At 35.0% G+C, this 23,895-nt stretch overlaps 1 protein-coding gene across 2 annotated transcripts; it reads left to right on the top strand.

Annotated features, from left to right (window-relative positions):
- Positions 1-3,520: 3,520 nt before the first annotated feature.
- LOC128222031 (transmembrane emp24 domain-containing protein 7-like) lies at positions 3,521-22,877 on the top strand. Of its 2 annotated transcripts, none has more exons than XM_052930775.1 (5): positions 3,521-3,779; positions 4,578-4,634; positions 4,826-4,936; positions 9,416-9,499; positions 21,289-22,877. In XM_052930775.1, exons 1-5 carry the CDS (start codon positions 3,630-3,632, stop codon positions 21,520-21,522), a joined length of 636 nt encoding a protein of 211 aa, XP_052786735.1. In that variant the 5' UTR covers positions 3,521-3,629; the 3' UTR covers positions 21,523-22,877. The 2 variants fall into 2 exon arrangements, with proteins under 2 accessions (XP_052786735.1, XP_052786737.1); XM_052930777.1 differs by lacking the exon at positions 21,289-22,877 and adding an exon at positions 12,817-17,312.
- Positions 22,878-23,895: the final 1,018 nt, after the last annotated feature.

Genomic DNA, 23,895 nt, shown 5'->3' with positions numbered 1-23,895 from the left:
TTTGGTTTTTCCAAAGTTATATTTAGGTAAGGACAATCCCAGAGTGAGGCTGCGGGGTAATGCAGAATATTAATCAAAGCGCTGATAGCGCTACATGAACAGGGTTTTATACGGGTTTTCACCATTATGATTCACGATCATGTGTGAATTAATAAGGTGCTGATATGTTGCACAGTGAATCTAAGAGTCCCCGTATAAAACAACCACAGGGGCCTCCCCAGGTTTATTGAAGCATGATGGTAAATGAAAAATTAATATTTTATTGACAATAAAAATAATGTCGCTGTGTAAGAAGGCAAACAAGGATGGAGAATGTAACCAATCCAAGCAAAACTCCATCATATGGTGTTACATATGAGTATATCTATATATACTAATCAAACTTTACTCATTATAAAGAGTTTGCCTATGTGTGCCTTGTTATTCACAAAACAACTTCGAAAATACAAAGATTACAGAGAAATAGTTTCTTAATTAAAATGATGAAAATTTAAATATTTGATTTCAAACAATTGTAGATGAAACACCTATATATATATATAAAATATAGTTATCATAAAATCTTTAATTTCAAAACTTTTTTTTTCCTTCGTTGTCTATATGGTCAGCAACTCTCTTCTATTTCTATATCGTCAGGTACCTCGTTAGCACTTAAGCACGTCTGTTATTCCCACGTGGGCTATCACGTGATGTTTTAAGCAGGGAAACTGTTCGATTATTGAGATCAATGAGACCATTGTTGCTTTCTAGGTCATTAAGATTTTAAGATGAGAATACATTTGTAATTCCAAAGCAAGGGTGGGTCTATATGTCTATATGTCCAGGTTACCATATGTAGTAGTTTAATAGTTCAAACAACAAACACAGTGTTCTTCAATATCTCTATATTCAACATTATCGAATGTAGATATAATATCGGAGCGTCCTGAAAATATAAATATAAACAATCATAAGATAATGAATAATAACATGTTTATAAGTTAACATCGTAAACAGTCTAATATCTTATATGATTTAATCATGTGCAGTGGCAGATTAAATTAAATGGCTAAAGCATATAAAACACACATACAAAACAAGCGATTAAAACAACAGCAACACAGTACACCATAAAACAAAACATTGACATAGAACTTACTGATTTATGGAATCAAACACTCCTGCTCCCTCGTACTCCCATGATGACTTCTGTTATCCATGCATGCTATCATCTGTAACCAAACCCACATATATTAGTATATGGAAAGAGGCTAAAAGAATATCACGGAACTGCCATTCTCGTTTTAAATACAAACTCTGCCGATGTCGTAAAAATACATGACAAAACTAAATAAATGCAGCTGAATGAAATAATGATCATTCCAATCCATTGCTAACCCAAGACAAACACAAAAGACTACAAATGCAAATCAATAATAACCATCAGAACATCACAAATAAAACAATCAAGTAAACAAAGTAAAACAAACATCTCTGTAGACTTCAACTATGCACGACAATCAATCAAGCTTGAGATTTCCCGCATCTTCTTAACAAAGGCAAGGGAGAGACATCTAATTAACTTACTGCATTATCTCATTACAGTATAATCTCTCTTCGACTGTAAATTCGCTTGGCTTCTTCATTGTATCACGTGATTGAATGATGCGCTTTACGTGGATAGTAATTCTTTGTGTACGTTCATTCATTTTTTTGGCGCAGGGATACTACTTTAATGTTATCTTTATCTAAGTTCAACAGATTAAATTATTTGAATATATATTGCGCTAGGTTGCTTCTTGCTTTGTCAAATCTACCTCGGTTATTGGAAATATATAGCTTGTAATTTATATAGTCTGCACTTTCTCAAACTACATTTTTGGTGGTAAATTGGCAGGCGACATTTGTTACTATTAATAAAAAAAATTCTGTTGTAAGTGTCGAGTTTGTGGCTACACTGAACAGGGTTGAAAACAACCCTGTTCAAAAATCAGATAACACTCTCGGCGAGTAGTGACGATCGTAAAACATCCGCTCATTCAACAATTTCTCTTTGTTTACAACTATATTTTTATAAGAACACAGCGAAATTGAAATTATTAAATTTTGTATAGGATTATTTAATTATTTTATTTTTTTTGGTTAAAATTTACCACTTTGTATTCGGTAAAATGATCATATCATGTGTACGAGTACAAACAATGTGGCGAAAAAAGGAAATCAAGTAGATCCAGTCTGTTTTGAAATCACAAACAATTCAGCTTCAAATCCTCAAAATATGGAAAGTAGCTAAAGGTCTGAAATGGTATTACCATGATTTGGTTTACTGTCATGTGACAATTAAAATGAATAAGGCATGTGATAATGAGTAGACACCTTCGAATTGGTGTAATTTGCCCTTCATCCGAGATTGCTTGCCATGGAAATGACCGGGGTGCCTTCGGACGGTAAGCACATTGTACATTCGGAACTCCTCGGCCATTTTTTTTTATCGAAAACAACCTCGGATGTATGCCGTTACATCAGTTGAAGTAGTTCGTATATTTTTGAATTATAACATTAATTAAACGTAGTGTTTTAGAGTTGTATTTATTGATCTAAGTTTAAATTGATTGCAAGTGAAGTGTATTATTGCAAACATGACTATGATTCCCAAGAGTTAAGTCATAAAGTTTAACTGCTATATACAATTACTACTCGATTTAGCTGCAGCGGACATAACGTACCGCTTTTTGAGTATGTTAACCTTCCAAATACACCCGAGGCTGTTTTCGAAAAAATGGCCGAGGAGTTCCGAATGGTGCACTCGCTCTCACATAGGCGACCCGGCTTTGATTCCCGGTCTGGGCGCATTTGAGTTTGGTTTGTGGTTACCAAGCCGGAAGAGTGCGTGGGTTTCCCACGGGTACTCCGGTTTTCCCCACACAACACAATTTACCACACTCTCGCGTTTCATATCGTGCCAACGAGAGTGCTTTATTAAAATGTTGTAATATTTGGTTGCATTATCGTTGTAAATTAAATGATTTTCAAACAAATACCCGAAAACGCGCGCTTTTACAAACCGGACACGCTTCAGCGACGACTTTTGGTCAGGTTTACACTCATTTCGTACTAAGTTAGTTTGTACAATCTGGTTTTCGGTTACTTCGTACCCTTTAAATAGTAATAAAACCTTCGCATGGTGCAAAATAAATATTGATCGATCGGTAGGGTACATAGTGACCAACGGAAGGGTACGAAATAACCCTCCGAATGATACAAGATGACCGTTCAATTAGAGGGTACAAAATGACTATGGTACGAAATAACTCTAGGTCCGCTTTAGCAAGACCACTTTTACAAAGCCGACGACGGGTCTGTTGTATCTTGCGTTTACATCACCATATACAGTACATAGTTTAACCTAAGACCAATAGTTAGAAGCATTTTACATCCTTTTTACTCATATGATTTATGTCCGCTTAAGAACGTAAGGACACGTCTGAACGTGTACAGTAGGGTGCAGGTTTAGGCGAAATTTACCCAAACACCGCTTTGACTGCGTGGAAGTCGCCATCTTGGAAACAACAGCCGGTCGAAACGCGTATTTTTATTGAAATATTGATCAAATAAACAATTTTATGCGATAATACTCAATTTATTTAGCCATGGATATACTATATTGTTTATTTACTGTGTTAGCAATGTATTTGTGCATTGCTTATGCAAATGAGTTGACATTTGAACTGCCTGACAACGAAAAACAATGTTTTTTCGAATCGGTAGAAAAAGGAGTCGAAAGTACCCTAGAGTTCCAGGTAAAATGAGATGTTTTAAACTAAGATAAATCATTATACAGCTTGAAGAAAGAGCTGAAATTGGGCAAGTGCAGATAATGCAGGGCTAAAACCCACAATTACCAGTGATTTTCCTAAAAAATAATGTTACTGTTTTGTTTTTGTTTTATCTGAAGACCAACTGAACAGCTGCTTCAGAGTCTCTGCCATATTTGTTTAAGTGACGCTACTTGTTCATACTAATGCACCAGTCAATTGTTACCACGGCCCCCCCCCCCCAGGTCCGGGGAATAGCCGCGACTGACTTCCGGTCCAGCCAACCCCGGGACGAACTGATGGTTAAACCCCGGCCAAATGCCCCTGCGCCCCAGAGACTCTATATAAGGCCCAATCTCCGCTAAATTTAGGGCTATGACAAAACCACTGCGGTCACCCGGCCCTGCAGGGGACATGGAAAGTAAAAACATGGCCCTTTTCCCCGGCTATCCCCGGACTGGGGGGGGGGTCTGTGGTTACAATTTACTGGTGCATAAACTTTTTGTTTTCCTATTTAAGATCTAATTGCTAAGTTTATTTAGTGGAAAGTTACAATATTTATTATTATAATTTAGATTTATCGTTGCATGTGTTATGTCCGAATTAATAAGACATTTAATTCTGCATGAGATAAATCTATGAATACCCTGCTGCATTAGAATAATAACTGCTGTTTTTTATTTCATTGTTTTGGACCTAATTTTGTTAGAACTCAAAGACAGATATTCTCTTAAAGTTAACTGATCTTAAAGAAGGAATATTGAATGTTATTTGGGTTTTCAGGTGATCACCGGCGGACATTATGACGTGGACATGGAGCTGACAGCACCCAATGGAAAGGTTGGACTCTATTAAATTTCAAAAGGCTTTATTTTACCCCCTGATTTTTACTTCCCAACTAAAGACATAAGCGATAATTTGTCGCATAAACATAAGTTAAAATACTTGTTCTAATAATGTTTATAAAAAGGCCTGTAATTTATCATTATTTTGTCTGATGTAAACAATGGTGAACCATGTTTATTTATTAGGTGCTGTACAAGGATGTTAAGAAACAGTATGACAGTTTTACTTGGAAGGCAGAGGAGTCCGGAGTATTCAAGTTTTGTTTTAGCAATGAATTCTCCACTTTTACCCACAAGGTAAGATTTATGGGTGACTGTGAAATTGTAAAAATTGGAAATAAAACCCCCTGCTGTTTCGTTGTTGAAGGAAACTTATATTAAGCTTTGAATGTTTTTGTGGTTGTCCTATGCCACAACTAAAAAAAGGTTGAGATGATACAGTACACTCAACGAGTAAGACCCACTTTCCTGAATCACTACGAGGGATTAAGTTGATGATCGTGGATTTCCTTTGAGGGTAATACTGTTGCCCTCGCTAAAATCCCACCGAGTTCCTCCGAGTGGCTGGTTTACCGCCAAGTTTAATATAAACAATAGCATGGAAAATTGTCAGTTTTATTAACCTGTGGCGGAACTCCGTGCCTAATCAGATAAGCAAGAAATCATTCTTGTTCACAAGTTATTTGTTTTTATGATCAGGGCTTCTAAAAACCGGCAATTTGCCGGTCTGGACCGATTTTGACCAAGCCAGACCGATTTCAGTTTCAAAAAGTGTAAAAAAAATCGCTCCGAAATTTTCTATTTTTTTTGTAATTTCGGTCCAAAACGACTAAGTCAGTAAAAGATGTAGAAATTGTAATACACAAACATTCATGGGTCATTCACACATTCAAAACCACATCCAATAGGTCATAAAAGTGTCTTGGTTACCATGAGACCGATGCGACCAGCTGCTTTTTCCGCTACGCTGATCACTCTATTGCCTATCTGTTAATTAACAGACGCTTGCAATCCGTCCAATCTCGTGTTTTGGTATAAGCAGAAGACACAGTTAAACAAACTATGTGTTAATTATCTGCTTGCAGCTTTCCTGATTAAGTGTTAAAATCGGTCCATATTTTCACATGGCAATATGCTATGTCGTCGTCGATCATTACATGATATCCGTTTGTTGATTACAAAACGGTTAAATTTAAATTGTTATAAAGTACCATTGCTGATTAAAAACGGCTTTAAAGATAAATGCATGTCATTGTTAATCCGTGAAAGCATTAAAATACCGAAATAATTAACGTAATAATATATAGGCTATCAACAGCGATACGCTTGATTAACTACAGTACATTGTCTGACAGCTGTGTCCGCCGCATACGTCATATTTATTCGCAGTAATGAAAAAATCGTTGTCGATATCACACTTTAAGCTTGTTGCCCCGATTATAAATCTAGATATATACTATTATTCAAGATTCTCAGAATGTTGAACCACTAAAGAAGCATTAAGCAAATAAATCATAAACTGTTTCATTTTTTTGTCGTCTGACCGCCTCCCGACAGCCACAGTTATTTACGATCACAGTCTTTCTTGTTAGAAACGCCGCAGAACTCAATGAGAATCTCATTTGAATTAAACTTGTATCAATGGCTATTTGAATCGGCTATGCTGGCTCTAGAGCCCTCTTACGAATTGCCACATTGTAAAAAATATTGACATAAAAGACGTCGCGAAAATGTATGACATTTCTATAAAATCGGACTTTTGAACAGGTCTTTCTTTTTTGAGGGGGTTGGGGGGGGGGGCTGTCGCCGGGTCCGGACCGATTGAGGTTCTAAAGTTTTAGAAGCCCTGTTTATGCTTATAGACATTGTTGATCGTAAAAGATCCTTACCAGCATTTAATTTGTATTTGTGTATTATCTTCACTTGTTAATATTAAATACACATTGAATCATTGATGTACTGCCACTTATTGTATTGCATCATAAAACAGCCTTCATTTTACATGATTCTGAAACATGACCTCTGACGTCACGCGCGTGATCAATACAAAATAAAATATAATATTTATTATTGGTGGTTAAAAATAGCTAAGACATTTGAGGGAATTTTCCAAAGAAAAAGAGACAAGAAGGCCTTCAACCATGTGCTGTGAATTTTGAACGCGTGTTTGACCTCCTGATTTTCCAAAAATGTGTAATAAGTAACATAGCCTTTTTCGGGTGAAATGTGTTTATCAATGTATTCAGTCATTAGTAAAAAGCATGTTTATAAGATGCATATGCAATATGTAAAATACGACTGCATTCTTGTGGTAAGCTAACTTCAAGCAAAATGGGCAGAGAAAAAAGAATAATAGCAATTTACTGGAACCGTCATTATCCGTTGAAATTTTTAATAAAAAAATAACTAGTGTAGATTCTTATCAGTGTCCGCAGAGTTTTACCCCTCCTAGGAACGCCTCGTTAGTAATTTTTCTGTCAACAAATCACTTTCCAAGGGCGTTAAATTCAAACTCTGAGGAACACGGACAGTCGATAAATTCATTGTGTTGGGCGTGATAGCAAAAATCCGCGGTACAGAATGTGGGTCTAACTCATTGAGTGTACTGAAGCTGTTTACTTGAGGCAATTTACCACAGGGCTTCCTATAAGAATTTGATACTAGAAGTATGAACTTTCTGTCCATCAATTTCGGAAGTTTTTCACCAAAATGTGGCAGTTTAAGTCTCCCGAATCTTTTTCCACAACTAGAATGTTAAAAATCAAATGATTTGCATAAATATTATAATTATTCATTTCAATTCAAGACTGATTCAAATTGTGACAGTAAAAGTCATATTAACACCAGGTTTTGATATTTTGAACTTTTGTACTTCTAAGGAATCAATTTTTGGAAGTTTAAACCCATTTCTTCAATATATTCCCCAACTTCCTTTCACGGAAGCCCTATTACCATGTATTTTCAAACAAAATGACTAGGCCTAAAAAGTACATTTGGTTCGGGTTACCCGACCTTACCTACCAACCCTACCGTTTTTAGCTTGACTATTCGAAGAATAAGGAAAGCTATACTACTCACCCTGGTGTCGGCGGCGTCATTGGCGTTGGCGTCACACCTTGGTTAAGGTTTTGCATGTAAGCACCTTTAAGTCATTATCTCAGTAAATACATCAGTTATTGCATTGAAACTTTGCATATGTATTCCAAACTATCTTACATACTAAATTAATGAAGTTAGATATAATTATCAAATATTTGAATATAATGCAAATAATAGGCCTTTATTATTTGACTTATAAATTCTGGTTAAGGTTTTGCGTGTAAGCACACATAGGTTAATATCTCAGCAACTACTTGAGGTTTTGCATTGAGACTTTATACAATGGTACTCAACCATCCAACCTACTAAATTAACCAAGTTAGATAACTCTAGTTTGCATTTAATTCAAATAATTGCCCTTTATTATTCGACTTAGAAATTCTGGTTAAGGTTTTGCGTGTAAGCACACATAGGTTAATATCTCAGCAACTACTTGAGGTATTGCATTGAGACTTTATACAATGGTACTCAACCATCCAACCTACTAAATTAACCAAGTTAGATAACTCTAGTTTGCATTAATGCAAAATAATTGCCCTTTAATATTCGATTTAGAAATTCTGGTTAAGGTTTTGCATGTAACCACATTTAAGTCAATATCTCATCAAATATCATGTATTGCGTTGAAATATTAGATATGTATTCCCAGATAACACTTTTTTGAATATAATGCAAATTATGGGCCTTTATTATTTGACTTGGAAATTCTGTTTAAGGTTTTGCATGTAAGCACACATAGGTTAATATCTCAGCAATTACTTGATGGATTGCATTGGGACTTTATACAATGGTACTCAACCATTATTGCATTGAAAAGCGGCGGAATAGTCGAGCGCGCTGTCTCTGTGACAGCTCTTGTTATATCCAATTGTTAAAAAGAAATGAAAATTAAAAAAAAAGAAAGAAATTGTGTGTGATTTGAAGCTTTACAGAAAACCAATCTCCAATGATGACAATAACATTCATACTGTAATACATGTCAAGCCAAAAAAAAGAGATTTAAAAAAAAAAAGCCTACCTACCCTCCCTGTTTTAGAAAAGGATGTAACCCTTATCGTAAACCAAACCATTTTTAACCAGGTTTTCACATAGTGAAACCTGGTTATTAGAATGACGAACGTCTTTGTTTAGGCGGGCGGCGTCAAACTCACCAATTAAACTGAATAATTTCAGTAAGGGTTGACATATCTTGACCAAACTTGGTCTATAAAAGAGTTTATGGATACTTTTCATTGGATTGTGTTTGGGGTCCCTAGGGTCAAGGTCAAGGTCCCTGTTACTAAAAATAGAAAATCAGTTGAACTGAATAACTTTAGTCAGGGTTCACATATCTTGATCAAACTTGGTATAAAGGAAGAGTTTATGAAGACCTTTCATGGGATTGCCTTTGGGGTCCCTAAAATCAAGGTCACTGTTAATAAAAATAGAAGAATGGTTGAAACTGAATAACTTTAGTCAGAGTTCACATATCTTGACCAAACTTGGTATAAAGGAAGAGTTTATGGAGACATTTGATGGGATTGCGTATAGGGCTTCTAGGGTCAAGCTCACTGTTACTAAAAATAGAAGTATGGTTGAAACTGAATAACTTTAGTCCATCAATCATTGAAAACCTGGTTTTGTCGCGTTTCTTGTTTTTTTGCCCTACCATGATTAAGACCGAGTTTCATGTTTCAGGTAGTGTATTTTGACCTTGAAGTTGGAGACGAGGATGACCAAGTCTTCAAGAACGTTGATGCTCAAGCCACAGCTATGACCTTTGTAAGTACCAGTTAAACATTCATGGTTTAATATTAAAGGCCAAGCAATAATCATTCTATGTTTAACTTCATCTGATGGTTTTCAGCTTTCAGATCTGGGGAAAAATACATTGAATAACAAGGGTTTCTTACCTCAATCTTAATTATGCAAAGACACCTGTTTATAAATGCAAAGCTTTATAATAAAATAATGATAAATCCTAATCCTATTTTCCTTTTTCGCTTTTATGACAGCCAATCTACATTTCTGTCAATTGTTTTGTCTAATCTCTTCAACATGTATACGATTCCAATTCTGTAGATTCTATTGAACACACCAATTTTTAATTTTAAGACAATTGTGAGAGAGTGGCAAATTTAAGTTAATATTTCACAATTATTCACTAAAAACAATAAAAAATAAAATAAAAGGTGTAGCTTCTTTTTGATTAAGGTATTGTAAATTTTGAAAATGAAGTTAAAACTGTAATAGGACTTTAAAGCTGAAAAATAATGTTTTATGGCTAAAAGTGTTACTACATGTAAAGTTCTGTTTAAGAAAAGTGCAGAAAACATCAATTTTTTAACTTAAATATAAAAATCTGCGATCTAATTTTTGTCAGCAGTAATATATGACTAGTATACATGCATCTTCGCATAACTTGGCTAGTTCCAAGACAAAATATAAAAAAGTTGTCAAAACTTTCAATCTGTGAGAGTGCAGCTTTAAAAGTTAAATACTTTTTTACATCATATATTCAGCTATCAGTATTATGACACTGCATGAGTAGAATGGTGAATTGTTGTATTGTCAGCTGTTGGAGGTGGAAGGTGTTGTTATTTTATTGTCTGTCTGTTCAAAGTCTGTGATATTCTAAGCTTGATTATTTCATAAGGTATTGTCATAACCTTTATTTCGGTGTTTGTCTTTGGGGCTCCAACAGAATATTTCCAGGCTCATCGTGATGCCTTACATGATTGCTTCAGTTCTGGCTCTATTTGAATACATCAAGTACTGTTATAAAAACACATGGTAGACACTGTATACACTGACCGTGCTCCAGCTACGCCTAAATAGCAGGGTTTGGCACCCAACTGCCCTTTTCCAGCACCCTGCTACCTTTTAACTACAACCCCGCTGTACCCTTTTGTTTGACAGAGTCAATTTTCAGAAAAAAAGTTTTAAAATAATACATTTACATCATTTTGATGCTTAGGTATTCCTAAAAAAACAAATTAGTTTCAACACATTTTGCATAAACAAATACAATGGATCTTTGTATATTATATATATTAGATACAAATGTATTCATGATAATATGACTGACTAAAACATGTTTTGAATTGTGCCTGTTATTGTTTATATTAGAAACACAGACAATGGTTGACATATCAGCCCTAGGACCGCTTGTATGCTTATATTCATATATAATGGTGTTGGCAATGGTTCTAAGGTATATATTGTAAAAAAAGAGAAGACAACACAGTTTGTAAATTAAGAAATAAATGTAATTATATTTCTTTCATTTTAAACTCTTTTTGGTGACTTTTTGGCTAAATTCAAAATCTTTCTGTTTTCATTACTTTCTTCCAAGTTTTTCTGCTTTTAATGTTCTTCATAAATGATTATACTGGAGCACTTCACCATTTCTAGTCAGGCCGTTTCGTGGAAATATCAAATTAAGAAACAGTCCCTCTTACATTTTCATATCATTTGTAATGGGGTCTGGCATATGCTTTTTGTTTATTGAAGCTCATCCTGAGGCATATTGAACCCTGCTTTTAAAAACCAACAGTTTGCCAGTCTGATTTTGACGATTTTGGTACTGGTAATTTAAAAATATATTGAATTGGATGACAAGTCACTTGAAATTTGTATAAGACCAAAATATGTGGTCCATCAATATAATATACCCCACCCCCCAAACCCCATGTGAATAAAAACATCCCCCTTGGGATTAGCACTTTAAAGTATTCATATATGAATATATATGATCATATCAAGGGAATAAATAGTTACATTACTTTCCAGTGGTTATAGATATTTATCAGTAAAATGAAAATGATATTTCACTGTTTTAAATAGTAAAATTATTTGTTTCATAGTTTGAAACTAAGCCTGCTCTCACATCCAAAACCAAGCATCAGCCTGCACAGGGCTGAGACATAATTTTCAGAATGGCATTTCAAAATGATGTTATGTCCCCAAACAGATTGGTGTGTTTTCCTAGTAAAATGTAATGAAATAACTTTTAAAACCACTTTTAGGTAAAGAATAATTGTTTGTTTAGTGTATGAATGCAATGTTTTTCACCTCATAAACAAGGAAAGCAAATATATCACTCGTAGCTACTCCACTCGTGAAATATAAAATTATGCTCACTTAGTGAAATATCTAACAATCTTACACTGAAACAAACAATAAGCCTCTACGAATGTAACATAGTCAATGTGGATTTTTTTTTAACAAAGGTTGAACATTTGTGATGATTTTGTTAAAATAAATTTTTTCCCCTAAACTTCCTTCTCATATGTTCACAATTTCCAAATCAAAATGGCTGTGGCCCCTCTCGCTAAATTAAAGTAAGGGCCCCCTATATTAAAGCTCTGTACAAAATTAGCTGTAGACTTTACAGTGTGTGTATACCATGTGATAAATTGCGCCATTAGGCTACGTTGAAAGGCGATATTTTGCTTTGATGCTTCGAATGAAGATTTTAAACAGAGTTAACTTTACTAATTCTTGACCATTTTAAATGAAACCTAGTGCAGTCTACGTCACTAACAGAGCCTCGCATTTGATCTTTTACCAGAATTTTACTGAGAGTTAAGGTTCTTAGAACACTTCGACAAACCTCTTCACAAAACCGCTGTCTGATGGAGCGCTTTCAAAACATTATTTTGGAAACAGGTTTGTTGAAGTGTTCGATAAAACTAATCACCTTATCAAACTCCGGTAAAAAACGACAGGGTTCTATTAGCGGCATAGATTGCCCTTTGTTTCATTTATAATGGTGAGGAAAAATAAAAGTTATCTTTGTTTTAAGTCTTCATTTGAGGCAAAATATTTCTTTCCAACGTAGCAGTTATGACACAAATTATTAGTTAGTATACATACACTGTAATATGCAGGAGGAAAATGGTGATAATTTTTTTGTAAAAACTCTACATACTACAATCATGTAGGTTTTTTGAAGACATAGAAAGAACATTATTCCAACTCCATTATTACAGTTGTACACATTATTTTAATTCTGGGAAGGTTAAAAGCATTCTCTCTTAAAAGTGTAATTATATTTTTCAGTAAATCAAAAACTAAGTTGTCTCCTCTTTTTGCAGCTTGAAACATCGGCCGTGAACTCGCATGAGTCACTTACAGACGTTCTTGACTATCAAACTCATCATCGCATGCGTGAAACTCAGGGGAGAAAGCACGCTGAAGATTTAAACAAACGAGTTATGATGTGGTCCATCGGACAGACATGCGTCATTTTGTTAATCGGTCTTGGACAGGTTTTGGTGTTACGAAGTTTTTTCACGGAAAAGCGTGGCGGACGAGCGCCGTGATTATAAGACTGTGTTCAATTAATTTTATTTAGGAATATTTATGTTTGAATAAGTATCATTGTATAATGCACGTTATAGTTTCACAAGGTCTGTACAGCTGGTGTCAATTGACCATAAAGTTGGGCTCGAATAATGTTCATAAACTATATAACACACAGTTGGCCTTAAAGCAAGTAATACATGTATAAATATGGGTTTGAATAACACTCATATCATTACATGCACATTTTAGCTTAAAACAAGTTATATATATATGTGTCTGTTGCGCACTAAAGTTTAAGATATGCCAATCATAGTTAGGGATTTTTTAAGGCAAAAAAGGTTTATAAAGTAATGCTTTTTCTCCTGTTCAGTCATAAAAAGCTATTTAATTGAAAACAATGCAGTAATTTATTGAAATTAATTTTGAATTCTTTGGTTTGAGAAATAATGGATTTTTTTTACAGAAACAAGGTTTATAATGTAATACTTTTTCTCCTGTACAATTGTTAAGATGTAAAGATATTAAAATGAAATCAATGAAGCCATTTATTGAAACAGCTTTCGAATTCTTTGGTTTGATATATTATGGAACAGCAGTCTTCCTTTAATTAGAATAAACGTTTTGTTTTGTTTTTTTCATGGTCAATTGACACTGGCATTATAAACATTATCTCTCTATTTCAATGAAAAAAGGAGCAAAGTTTGTTATATATTTTTATGAAATAGATAAATAAGAAAGAAAGAAAAATAATTAGAATTGTATAATTATATAGAAAATGAAATCATTCTTGCTCTTATTTCAATTAAGAATGATAGTACATAATGTTCCATACTGAATCTTATGAAAACTCAGTGCTCCTGGCTGAGCTAGACCTAAATAGCAGGGCCGCAACTCCCTGCCCTTTTCCAGCACCCTGCTGCGTTTTGACTACATTCTGACTACACTCTGACTGCTACACCCTATTGTTTGAAAGAGTCAATTTTCAGAAATTATTATAAAATTAATAGATATACATAATTTTTCCATTACAGTAAGATAACAGCTTAAATGTATTTAAGCCATTCCAACATCAAAGAATTCATTCATATATTTTTTATTATAGATATATAACAATTCAGATATGGTTTTCTTGCAAGATATTTTTGTTTGACACCATCTCAAGTGAATCTTTCAAGATCAGCTTCTAAGATTGCTTCACTCTCTGCTGAAAGCTTGAAAGAAGCAATTGAGTTGACATAATTGTCATGTCTAAAATAATTTACACTTTCTTAATTTTTGTCTCCTATCTATTTAGACTAATTGTTATTTAAACACCTTTTTGCTTCTTTTAATATTTTTCTGACCAAAAATTGAAAAATTGATAATTTCACATCCAAAGCTTGCAAAATAAGTAATTTCATGTCCAAAGATGTAAAAAAATAAATAATTTAACATTCAAAGATGGAATAATAGATTCACATCCAAAGATTGCAAAATAGGTGATTTCACATCCAGATTTTGCAAAAAATGGTCATTTCACATTGATATCACATCCTAAGATTGCAAAATAGATAATTTCACATCCAATTACAGTTGAGACAAGAACAAAAGCACAAACTGCAATTATTATACTTACCGTAGTGTATTTTCAGCCCTATATTTACACATATATAAGTATTTAGCAAGCAATATACATCATGTCAGATGATATGACAAATATAAAGGGTCAGCAGGTATCAAAATTTAACATTATTGCCAATGGCTGGGTGAAATGGCAAGCTTTTTTGTATATCAGACACCTTAAGTTGTTTCAGAGGTGTTAAGTTTGTATTCACTTCTTTTAATGGATAGTTCAGTCTTTTTTGTTGATTTTAATGGCATGCTTATACACCAGAGCGATGATTTATCATTGTCAAACCTCTGATGATCGAGAATGTTCAATGGGTGCAGATTGCATAATATGTTCAATAATGATTATTCAATCACCAAGAATTGCATGTTGTAATATCATAGATATTATGTAGCAGAGATACGGGGATTTCAGTTCACTTGTCAGAGTTTTGAATGTGTCCAAATGTCTATTCTAGAAATCCATAAGCATGGCAAAGTTTCTCATCTCACTTTTAAAACAGTGGCGATAATATGGGAGGGCCACGTCAAAATCTTCTTTTGAATAATTGAATATGATTGAATGGTTCAAGTACAGGGCCGAATTGCAATAGACTGGTAAGTTTGCACATGCAAGCATTTTGATTGGACAACAGTCCTCATTGGATAATTATTGACCAATGAATAAACATTTTTGTCTAACTTTAACCAAACCAATGAATTAGCTGGTGTTATACAATTGGCTGTTTTTTATATTTTAGTTTACAGACGATATTGGAAAAGGGTATACATACACACCAAACCAAACACAATTTTTTCAGAAAATTATTATTTTATTGAAAATAGGGAGTCACTTTCCTTAAATTGATGAATGGAAAAAATGTGTTATTATCTAATCAGTACCATACCTTGCATGTTTCTTACCAGTGTTCATGTAAACAAATACAGCCTGGAAATTTAAATGTTCTATGGGTTTCTCTATTCAGATATGGGATTGTCATGCGCATGCTACAAATTAAAGTGATATCTTATAAGATATAAAAGGGTAAATCCTGCAAATGGCCATCCTCGAATAGACACTGTGTTGTTTTTACTGTATTTAGAAGTCATGTTCATACACATATATATCACAAAAAATGCTTGCTCACTTTATATACATGTATTATAATGATTGCATATAGCAAACCATTGAAAGTAACATTTATTTGTGTTTTGTATACATGTAATGTTATCTTTTCATAGTGAGAATGTTGATTTTTTGTGTTTTTAATTTATGCTCAGGATGATAAATGGATGTTTCATATTTAGCTCCTCAGTTTATTTGTTGTCAAAGTTTTGCTGTTGTTGTCAATAGTGTCATTGTTGTGCAGGACTTTTAATGTTGGTTATGACTTTAAAAACATTCAAGATACTAAAATGAAACTTGGCGTTTTTGTTTCTGGAGACCATGTGCTGAGTTAAGCCAAATGTAGGACTTACAAACAACAGATGAGCGTTAAAACAGGGCCACTATTCACATAGGTCTTGGGTCTCAGTTTGAGATTCTCACACAGTAAAAACAATTTTTTTAAATTGATGTTAAACAGCTATTAAAGAGCAAAGTTGTTAAAATTGCTGTTGTTTGCCCTGCGCTCTTGTTGTGTGGGTCACTTGCACTTATTTTTGTTAATATTATAGTTTTGATTGGCCTTAGATTACTCAAATCAGTAACAGCGAGTTTGAAATCAATTCTGTTTTGTATTTCTTGAATGTCCATAAGCAAACAGCTAACCATATAGATCAAGAATCGTAAGCTTACCTGGAACTCAAGTTATATTGTTTGAAATTTAAATAGTAAAAATGTTAAATTTTGGAAGTTGTATTTTACGTAATTTTTACTCTTCTATTAAATCTGCACTCACACAGATTGACTGTTTTGACAACTTTGTTTTGTTTTTGAATGAGCCAATATTTGTGTAAATACCTAGAGACCAGTGTTATTAGATTGCTGACAAAAGATCAGATCACAGGTAATGAGTTTTTTTTATATTTTTTATATTTATGTTAGAAAATTAATGCTTGATTGCTAAAAGCGTTACTCACATTTTAAGAAAAATAAATTATTCGGAAGTGTTTGAAACAATTAAGATCTGTTCTAATGTTAAATCTCTTATTTGTCTCAATGGAATGTATTGATTCCAAAATCAACTGATTCTGTTACAAAAATTAAAAGAAAAAATCAAAACTGTCAATTATGTGAGAGTGCAGCTTTAAGAAGTAAGAACAGTGTAATAACTTTTGACTTATGTCATAATGAATATGTTGAAAATGTATTTGCTACATGTATATACGTTTATTGTATTTTAGCACTATTTGCCATCAAAAAAGTACTTATGATAAAAAGAGAATAAAACGTGAATGTTCATCTGATGCTTATTAAAATTGTTGATTTAAATAGATAAAAACTCGCAAAGGTTTGTTTCAATTAAAGTATATTAGTTTAACACATTTCCTTTTTAATCAACCATATTCGTATTCAATTCAATGATGTAATATTATCTTATTTAATAACTATGCACATTCAATATACATGAAGTCTCAATGAAAATCCACACTGTTTGATGTCTGTAATGAAGATTGTATGATCTTCTGTAAATATTGCTGTAATTTTATTTTTACCTAATACTTCCTTGAATTGTCAATAAACCATTACGATGTTTTCTTTTTTCAAGTTTTGCAGTTTTAAAGAAATTATGACAAGATGGTAGTTATACATGTATTATTGATTCTGCCATTCATATACAGTTTAAAAAAAGAAAGCAAAATAAAGCCAACCTATCCTCGACCATACACATGCACCACAAAATAAGCATAAGGTCATAACGGTGAAATATGAAACCAGTTTTACCAACTAAATCGAGAGTTAAACTATCAAAATCATATATAAGGGTGAGAGTGGTCTAGTGTTAAAGGTGTCGGCCTAGCACCCAAGAGGTTGTGGGTTTGTTCCCACTAGCTGAAAGTCGTCGAGTGGTAAAGGTCCCAGCTTATCACATAAGAGGTTGTGGGTTTGATCCCACTAGCTGAGAGTATTCGAGTGGTATAGGTATCAGCTTATCGCCCAAGAGGTTGTGGGTTCGATCCCCACTAACTGAGAGTATTCTGAATGGTATAGGTGTCAGCTTATCGCCCAAGAGGTTGTGGGTTCGATCCCCACTAACTGAGAGTATTCTGAATGGTATAGGTGTCAGCTTATCACCTAAGTGGTTGTGGGTTCGATCCCCACTAACTGAGAGTATTCGAGTGGTATAGGTGTCAGCCTATCGCCCAAGAGGTTGTGGGTTCGATCCCCACTAGCTGAGAGTATTCGAGTGGTATAGGTGTCAGCCTATCACCCAAGAGGTTGTGGGTTCGATCCCCACTAGACTGAGAGTATTCCAAGTGGTATAGGTGTCAGCCTATCGCCCAAGAGGTTGTGGGTTCGATCCCCTTTAGCTGAGAGTATTCGAGTGGTATAGGTGTCAGCCTATCGCCCAAGAGGTTGTGGGTTCGATCCCCACTAGCTGAGAGTATTCGAGTGGTATAGGTGTCAGCCTATCGCCCAAGAGGTTGTGGGTTCGATCGCCACTAGATGAGAGTATTCGAGTGGTATAGGTGTCAGCCTATCGCCCAAGAGGTTGTGGGTTCAATCCCCACTAGCTGACAGTATCCAAGTGGTATAGGTGTCAGCCTATCGCCCAAGAGGTTGTGGGTTCGATCGCCACTAGCTGAGAGTATTCGAGTGGTATAGGTGTCAGCCTATCGCCCAAGAGGTTGTGGGTTCGATCCCCACTAGCTGAGAGTATTCGAGTGGTATAGGTGTCAGCCTATCGCCCAAGAGGTTGTGGGTTCGATCCCCACTAGCTGAGAGTATTCGAGTGGTATAGGTGTCAGCCTATCGCCCAACAGGTTGTGGGTTCGATCCCCACTAGCTGAGAGTATTCGAGTGGTATAGGTGTCAGCCTATCGCCCAAGAGGTTGTGGGTTCGATCCCCACTAGCTGACAGTATTCGAGTGGTATAGGTGTCAGCCTATAACCCAAGAGGTTGTGGGTTCGATCGCCACTAGCTGAGAGTATTCGCGTGGTATAGGTGTCAGCTTATCACCTAAGTGGTTGTGGGTTCGATCTCCACTAGCTGAGAGTATTCGAGTGGTATAGGTGTCAGCCTATCGCCCAAGAGGTTGTGGATTCGATCCCCACTAACTGAGATAAATCGAGTGGTATAGGTGTCAGCCTAGCACCCAAGAGGTTGTGGGTTCGATCCCCACTAACTGAGATAAATCGAGTGGTATAGGTGTCAGCCTATCGCCCAAGAGGTTGTGGGTTCGATCCCCACTAGCTGAGAGTATTCGAGTGGTATAGGTGTCAGCCTATCGCCCAAGAGGTTGTGGGTTCGATCCCCACTAGCTGAGAGTATTCGAGTGGTATAGGTGTCAGCCTATCGCCCAAGAGGTTGTGGGTTCGATCCCCACTAGCTGAGAGTATTCGAGTGGTATAGGTGTCAGCCTATCACCCAAGAGGTTGTGGGTTCGATCCCCACTAGCTGAGAGTATTCGAGTGGTATAGGTGTCAGCCTATCACCCAAGAGGTTGTGGGTTCGATCCCCACTAACTGAGAGTATTCGCGTGGTATAGGTGTCAGCCTATAACCCAAGAGGTGGGTTCGATCCCCACTAACTGAGAGTATTCGAGTGGTATAGGTGTCAGCCTATCACCCAAGAGGTTGTGGGTTCGATCCCCACTAGCTGAGAGTATTCGCGTGGTATAGGTGTCAGCCTATAACCCAAGAGGTGGGTTCGATCCCCACCTGGGGCACTTTTTCAAAATGGACTCCATTACTGGTTTCTTAGTAGCCCAGGAGACAGACCCTAGAGTGATTAAATAAGCTTTTGTCACGGTAGAACTAAAATAAATTAGTTTAAACTAAAATCAAACAAACATTGCAGAAACTGTCTATTACAGCAATACGTTTTGAAACACAACTTTTGTAACTTTATCGTTCGTCTTGTTTCCTGATCAGATGGCCGCAAAATGTTCAATGTTTAGTTATTAACTTTTTTAAATGAGTGACTTGAGATTATACGTATATCTTCCATGGCAGAGAGTGTAAGAGTAAGGGTGTTCATCCGTACCCGAGCGTAAGGTGTTTTGCGGAAACGAGGTTTACCGAGTTTCCGCAAAACACACTGCGCGAGGGTCGGGATGAACCTATATAACACGAGCGGCTATGGTAGATGCTTTTCTCCCACCTCAGTTAAACAAAATTAAGTAAAAATGTATTTTTTGCTGGAACTCTTGTGCGTATTGAAAATAATGCGTATAGATATTTGATAACTCGTGGTTGTCATGGAAATGCGCGCATTGATTCAGACTATGTAAATAGTCAAAGCGGTCTTTAAATAGAACTGATGAGAGTGGAGCATTATTTCATGAAAGGTGCGTGAAAACTTTTTTATTGTGATATTTGAAGCGAGAAATAGTTCTAAATATTGCCACAAGACAAGGTTTCTATGATGCTACAGACGACTGTCTTCAACAAGGGAGGTAACTTCGATGTGGTGACTATTAAAAAGGAGTTCCATACGGGCATTTTATCTTTGCCCGTAGGCAAGATAAGAATTTCTAGCATTGTTGAATTATTGGATCTACTTATCTGAGGTGGGAGAAAACTATATCCATACAGGGAGACTTAAACTGTCAATTAATTGCATTGATAATAGAAAATAAAGATACATGTATGTTGTCCCATTGTATGGACAATAGTTAGGTAATGGTAGGCATAGTTTGGATAGATGAACTTAAAGGAGTATAAAGAAACCTGGATATAACAAACACATCTGATGGTCTAAATGAGTCTGTTTCCCCAACCCAAGGTGAGTAGATCTAATTATTTGGCCATGCTGAAAATTCTTGCCTTGACCACGGCCAAAGATAAAAAAAGTAGCCGTATGTAAAAAATAAATTAAAATACAATTTACTATATCTACCATGGTTGCCCAGTAAACATTTCAGCAAAACACCCTACGCTCTGTTTGGTGTGAGCCTATCTTACACTCTCTGCCAAGGAATATTCCCAAACTATTCGTAGTTTACTGTAATAGTATGGTTTATTTCTCAGCAACTACTTGAGATATTGCATTGAGACTTCATAAAATGGTACTCAACTTCCAAACCTACTTGAAAAACCGAGTAAGGTAACTGCGTTTTGCAAATAATTGCCTTTTATTATCGGACTTAGATATTCAGGTTAAGGTTTTGCATGTGACCACATTTAAGTCAATATTTCAGCAAATATGACATGCCTTGCATTGAAACTTTGCACAGGGGCTTCCAACCATTCAATCTCCATAATTAATGAAGTTAGATAAATCCATCTTGTATTTAATTTAAAATCTGCCACTTTCGTTTTTCGATTTAAAAAATCTGGTTAAGGTTTTGCATGTTAGCACATATAAGTCAATTACTCATGTAGTCAATTACCCAGAAACTACATGATGTATTGCATTGAACCTTTAAACAATCATGTATGATAATAGCTCTATCTTGCATATATTGCAAATTTTGACATACTGGAAACTCAATCCACTTTAAAACACCGTGAAATATTGGATTATTGATTCTTAGCATATATCTACATACCTCCCCTATTTTTCCAGATGGAAACGGCCGGCCAAGCACTCCACGACAACCTGAATGAAGTTCTGGACGACCAGACCCATTTCAAACTTCGGGAGACGCAGGGTAGAGCATTTGCCGAGGATCTGAATGGACGAGTGATGGCCTGGTCCATTGGGGAGACGGTAGTGGTGCTCTTGATTGGGATAGGACAAGTGCTCGTGTTAAGAAGCTTTTTCACGGAGAAAAAAACTAGCGGACTGACTATTCGATGATGTAGAATTGATTGTAGATAATACGTCATGTTGCACATACCACGTGACATTCACTTCATGTTAACAACATTTAGACAAGTATTTTGGACAATAATGGAAAAATACCAACCTCCGGTCGAAAATTAAGTCCGAAATATTGGTCTAAATATTGTTTACTTATGACGTCAATATCACGTGGTATGCACATCGTGAAAGCGCAACCACATAGTCATAATGTTTGTAAAATACTTATGTTAAATACAGTGCAACTTTTAATATACCGCCAAGACTCAGTTCAGTTTTGTTTATCGACGAAAAATAAAATCGTATAAAAATGGAATTGTCATAGCAAAGGTGTCGTTGTTATCGTTATCAGCGTGCACATACTTGAATAGCGTAAGCCATAACTCATAAACCGTTGATGATATATACAAATTCAAGATATTCACAAATTCTTGGTACTCTTTTTTCCAGAGAAATTATGCGCATGTTGCAATGCCCATACTCGGGTTTAAAGGCCCACACTATCAGTTGATGCAAATATACATATTTTCAATTTAATGCATTATATTGTTATGTGTTTAATTAATTTTGATTAAATTTTGCACATGATTCAGGCGCTTTTTAAACTGGGGGATGTTGCGTACGTATTTTTTAATTTAAAAAATAACACCTACTTATAGGCTAATTTGGCTACCTAAATCATATGTTTATTTTTTATCATTAAAGTGAAATAAGGTTTTGATGGCAAAATATTTTCTTTTACTTATTTCTTGCATCAACCTAAAGTATACAGTCGAGCTTTGGGGTTCACTCCGCGGTGCTCTTATTTTCTTACTTTATTATTTTTAGAATGTTATCAAAGTTGGGAACGTTCACTCCTATAACTTTTTTACCTATTTTCTGTATGGTTTTGTTGAGATTATATCAATTTTGTTTCCATTGCCAAAGGTTATGTTATGAGTACTTTTTCTAGTCAAATGTAAAAACTATCAAAATATACTTACGGAATAGGTATAAAAATGTATTGATTTAGATATGTTTCTTGTTTGGGAAGTCATATATTTTAACAAATTGGATGCTCTGACTTTTTATTAAAATACCAATCAAAATGTGAATTAAGTTTATTTTCCATATTACTTTTTTTTCTTTTTGGCTTTTGACTTCTTTTTTTAATTATTAAAAAAAATATTTTTATTTCTTTCCGAAGCTCTGTTTAGTAATGTAAAAAAAATCAAATTGGATTTCAATGAGTTTTTGTGTGCGTGCGTGCGTGCGTGTGTGTGTGTGTGTGCGTGTGTGTGTAAGTGTTTATTGTATTTATGTTTTGTATATATATTTGTATATTGTGGCAGAATATATATTTTAATTCACATCTTACTGGTTCTTGTTTTTAAAACAAACAGACTGGCAGTTTAAACTTTTATTTTTATTAGAATCAGCTGATTTTGGCATCAATACCTCCAATTCTGTCTTATAAGAGTAATCACAATAAAACAGATTTCAATTGTTCAAAAACGGCTAAAAATCATTTTTTTTCTTAACGCGTAAATAACGCTTTTAGTGACAACACATGAGTTTTGGGGGAAAAAAAACTATGAAATACTGCGATCATACCTTAATGAGGTCAGACTTCTATATCTTATTTTACTGTTTTCCATACATTGATGCAGAACTTGGCTCATTCAGAGATAAAAACATAAAACGTTTTTCAAATCGGTCAATCTGCGAGCGTGCAGATTTATAAAACGAACGGTTCTAGTATTGAAAGCCTTACATACACCTAACAAGAAATACACATTACGTTAGAAGAAAATTCAAATAACACAACTATCAACATACATTCCTAGAAACCTTTGTATTATTATCCTTGCCATTCGGTCGATTAACAGCGTTCTGCATAAAAAGAAAAGGATACTGAGAGTTAAAACGGAACATTGAATCAAGCTATAAGCACTAAAATATGATTTTGATCAAAGAAAAAGATTAGAAAGTCGTTAAATTGAAGTACTTTTAGGTTTCAATTGCCAGATTTATTAAGTTTGTAAGTATTACAATCAAAAAGTTTATAAAAATGTTATTATATACATGATTATATAATGCATTTGGTTAAAAATGCAGAAGGTCGCATATGCTGGTCTCCCTTATGTCCTCATTGGCTGCAATCTGCTCTGTTTGATACCACTCTTCTGCTCTATCAAAAAGAGATGATCGCAGCACCCCCTTGTCTCTACCTTTTCAGCTAAAACCTTACAGTGAAGCAGAGGACCTCAGGAAAACTAACAGGTGAATAATAATGGTCTAGTTCTGAGTGGTTCAATTATATTTCGTTCAGATAAGGAAAATGTTCTGTGTAATTAATTGTCTGTACAGATCTACTAGTTTACACAAACA

This window comes from Mya arenaria, chromosome 16 (genome assembly GCF_026914265.1).
Source record: "Mya arenaria isolate MELC-2E11 chromosome 16, ASM2691426v1".
NCBI lineage: Eukaryota > Metazoa > Mollusca > Bivalvia > Myida > Myidae > Mya > Mya arenaria.
This window is presented reverse-complemented; position numbering and strand designations above follow the sequence as displayed.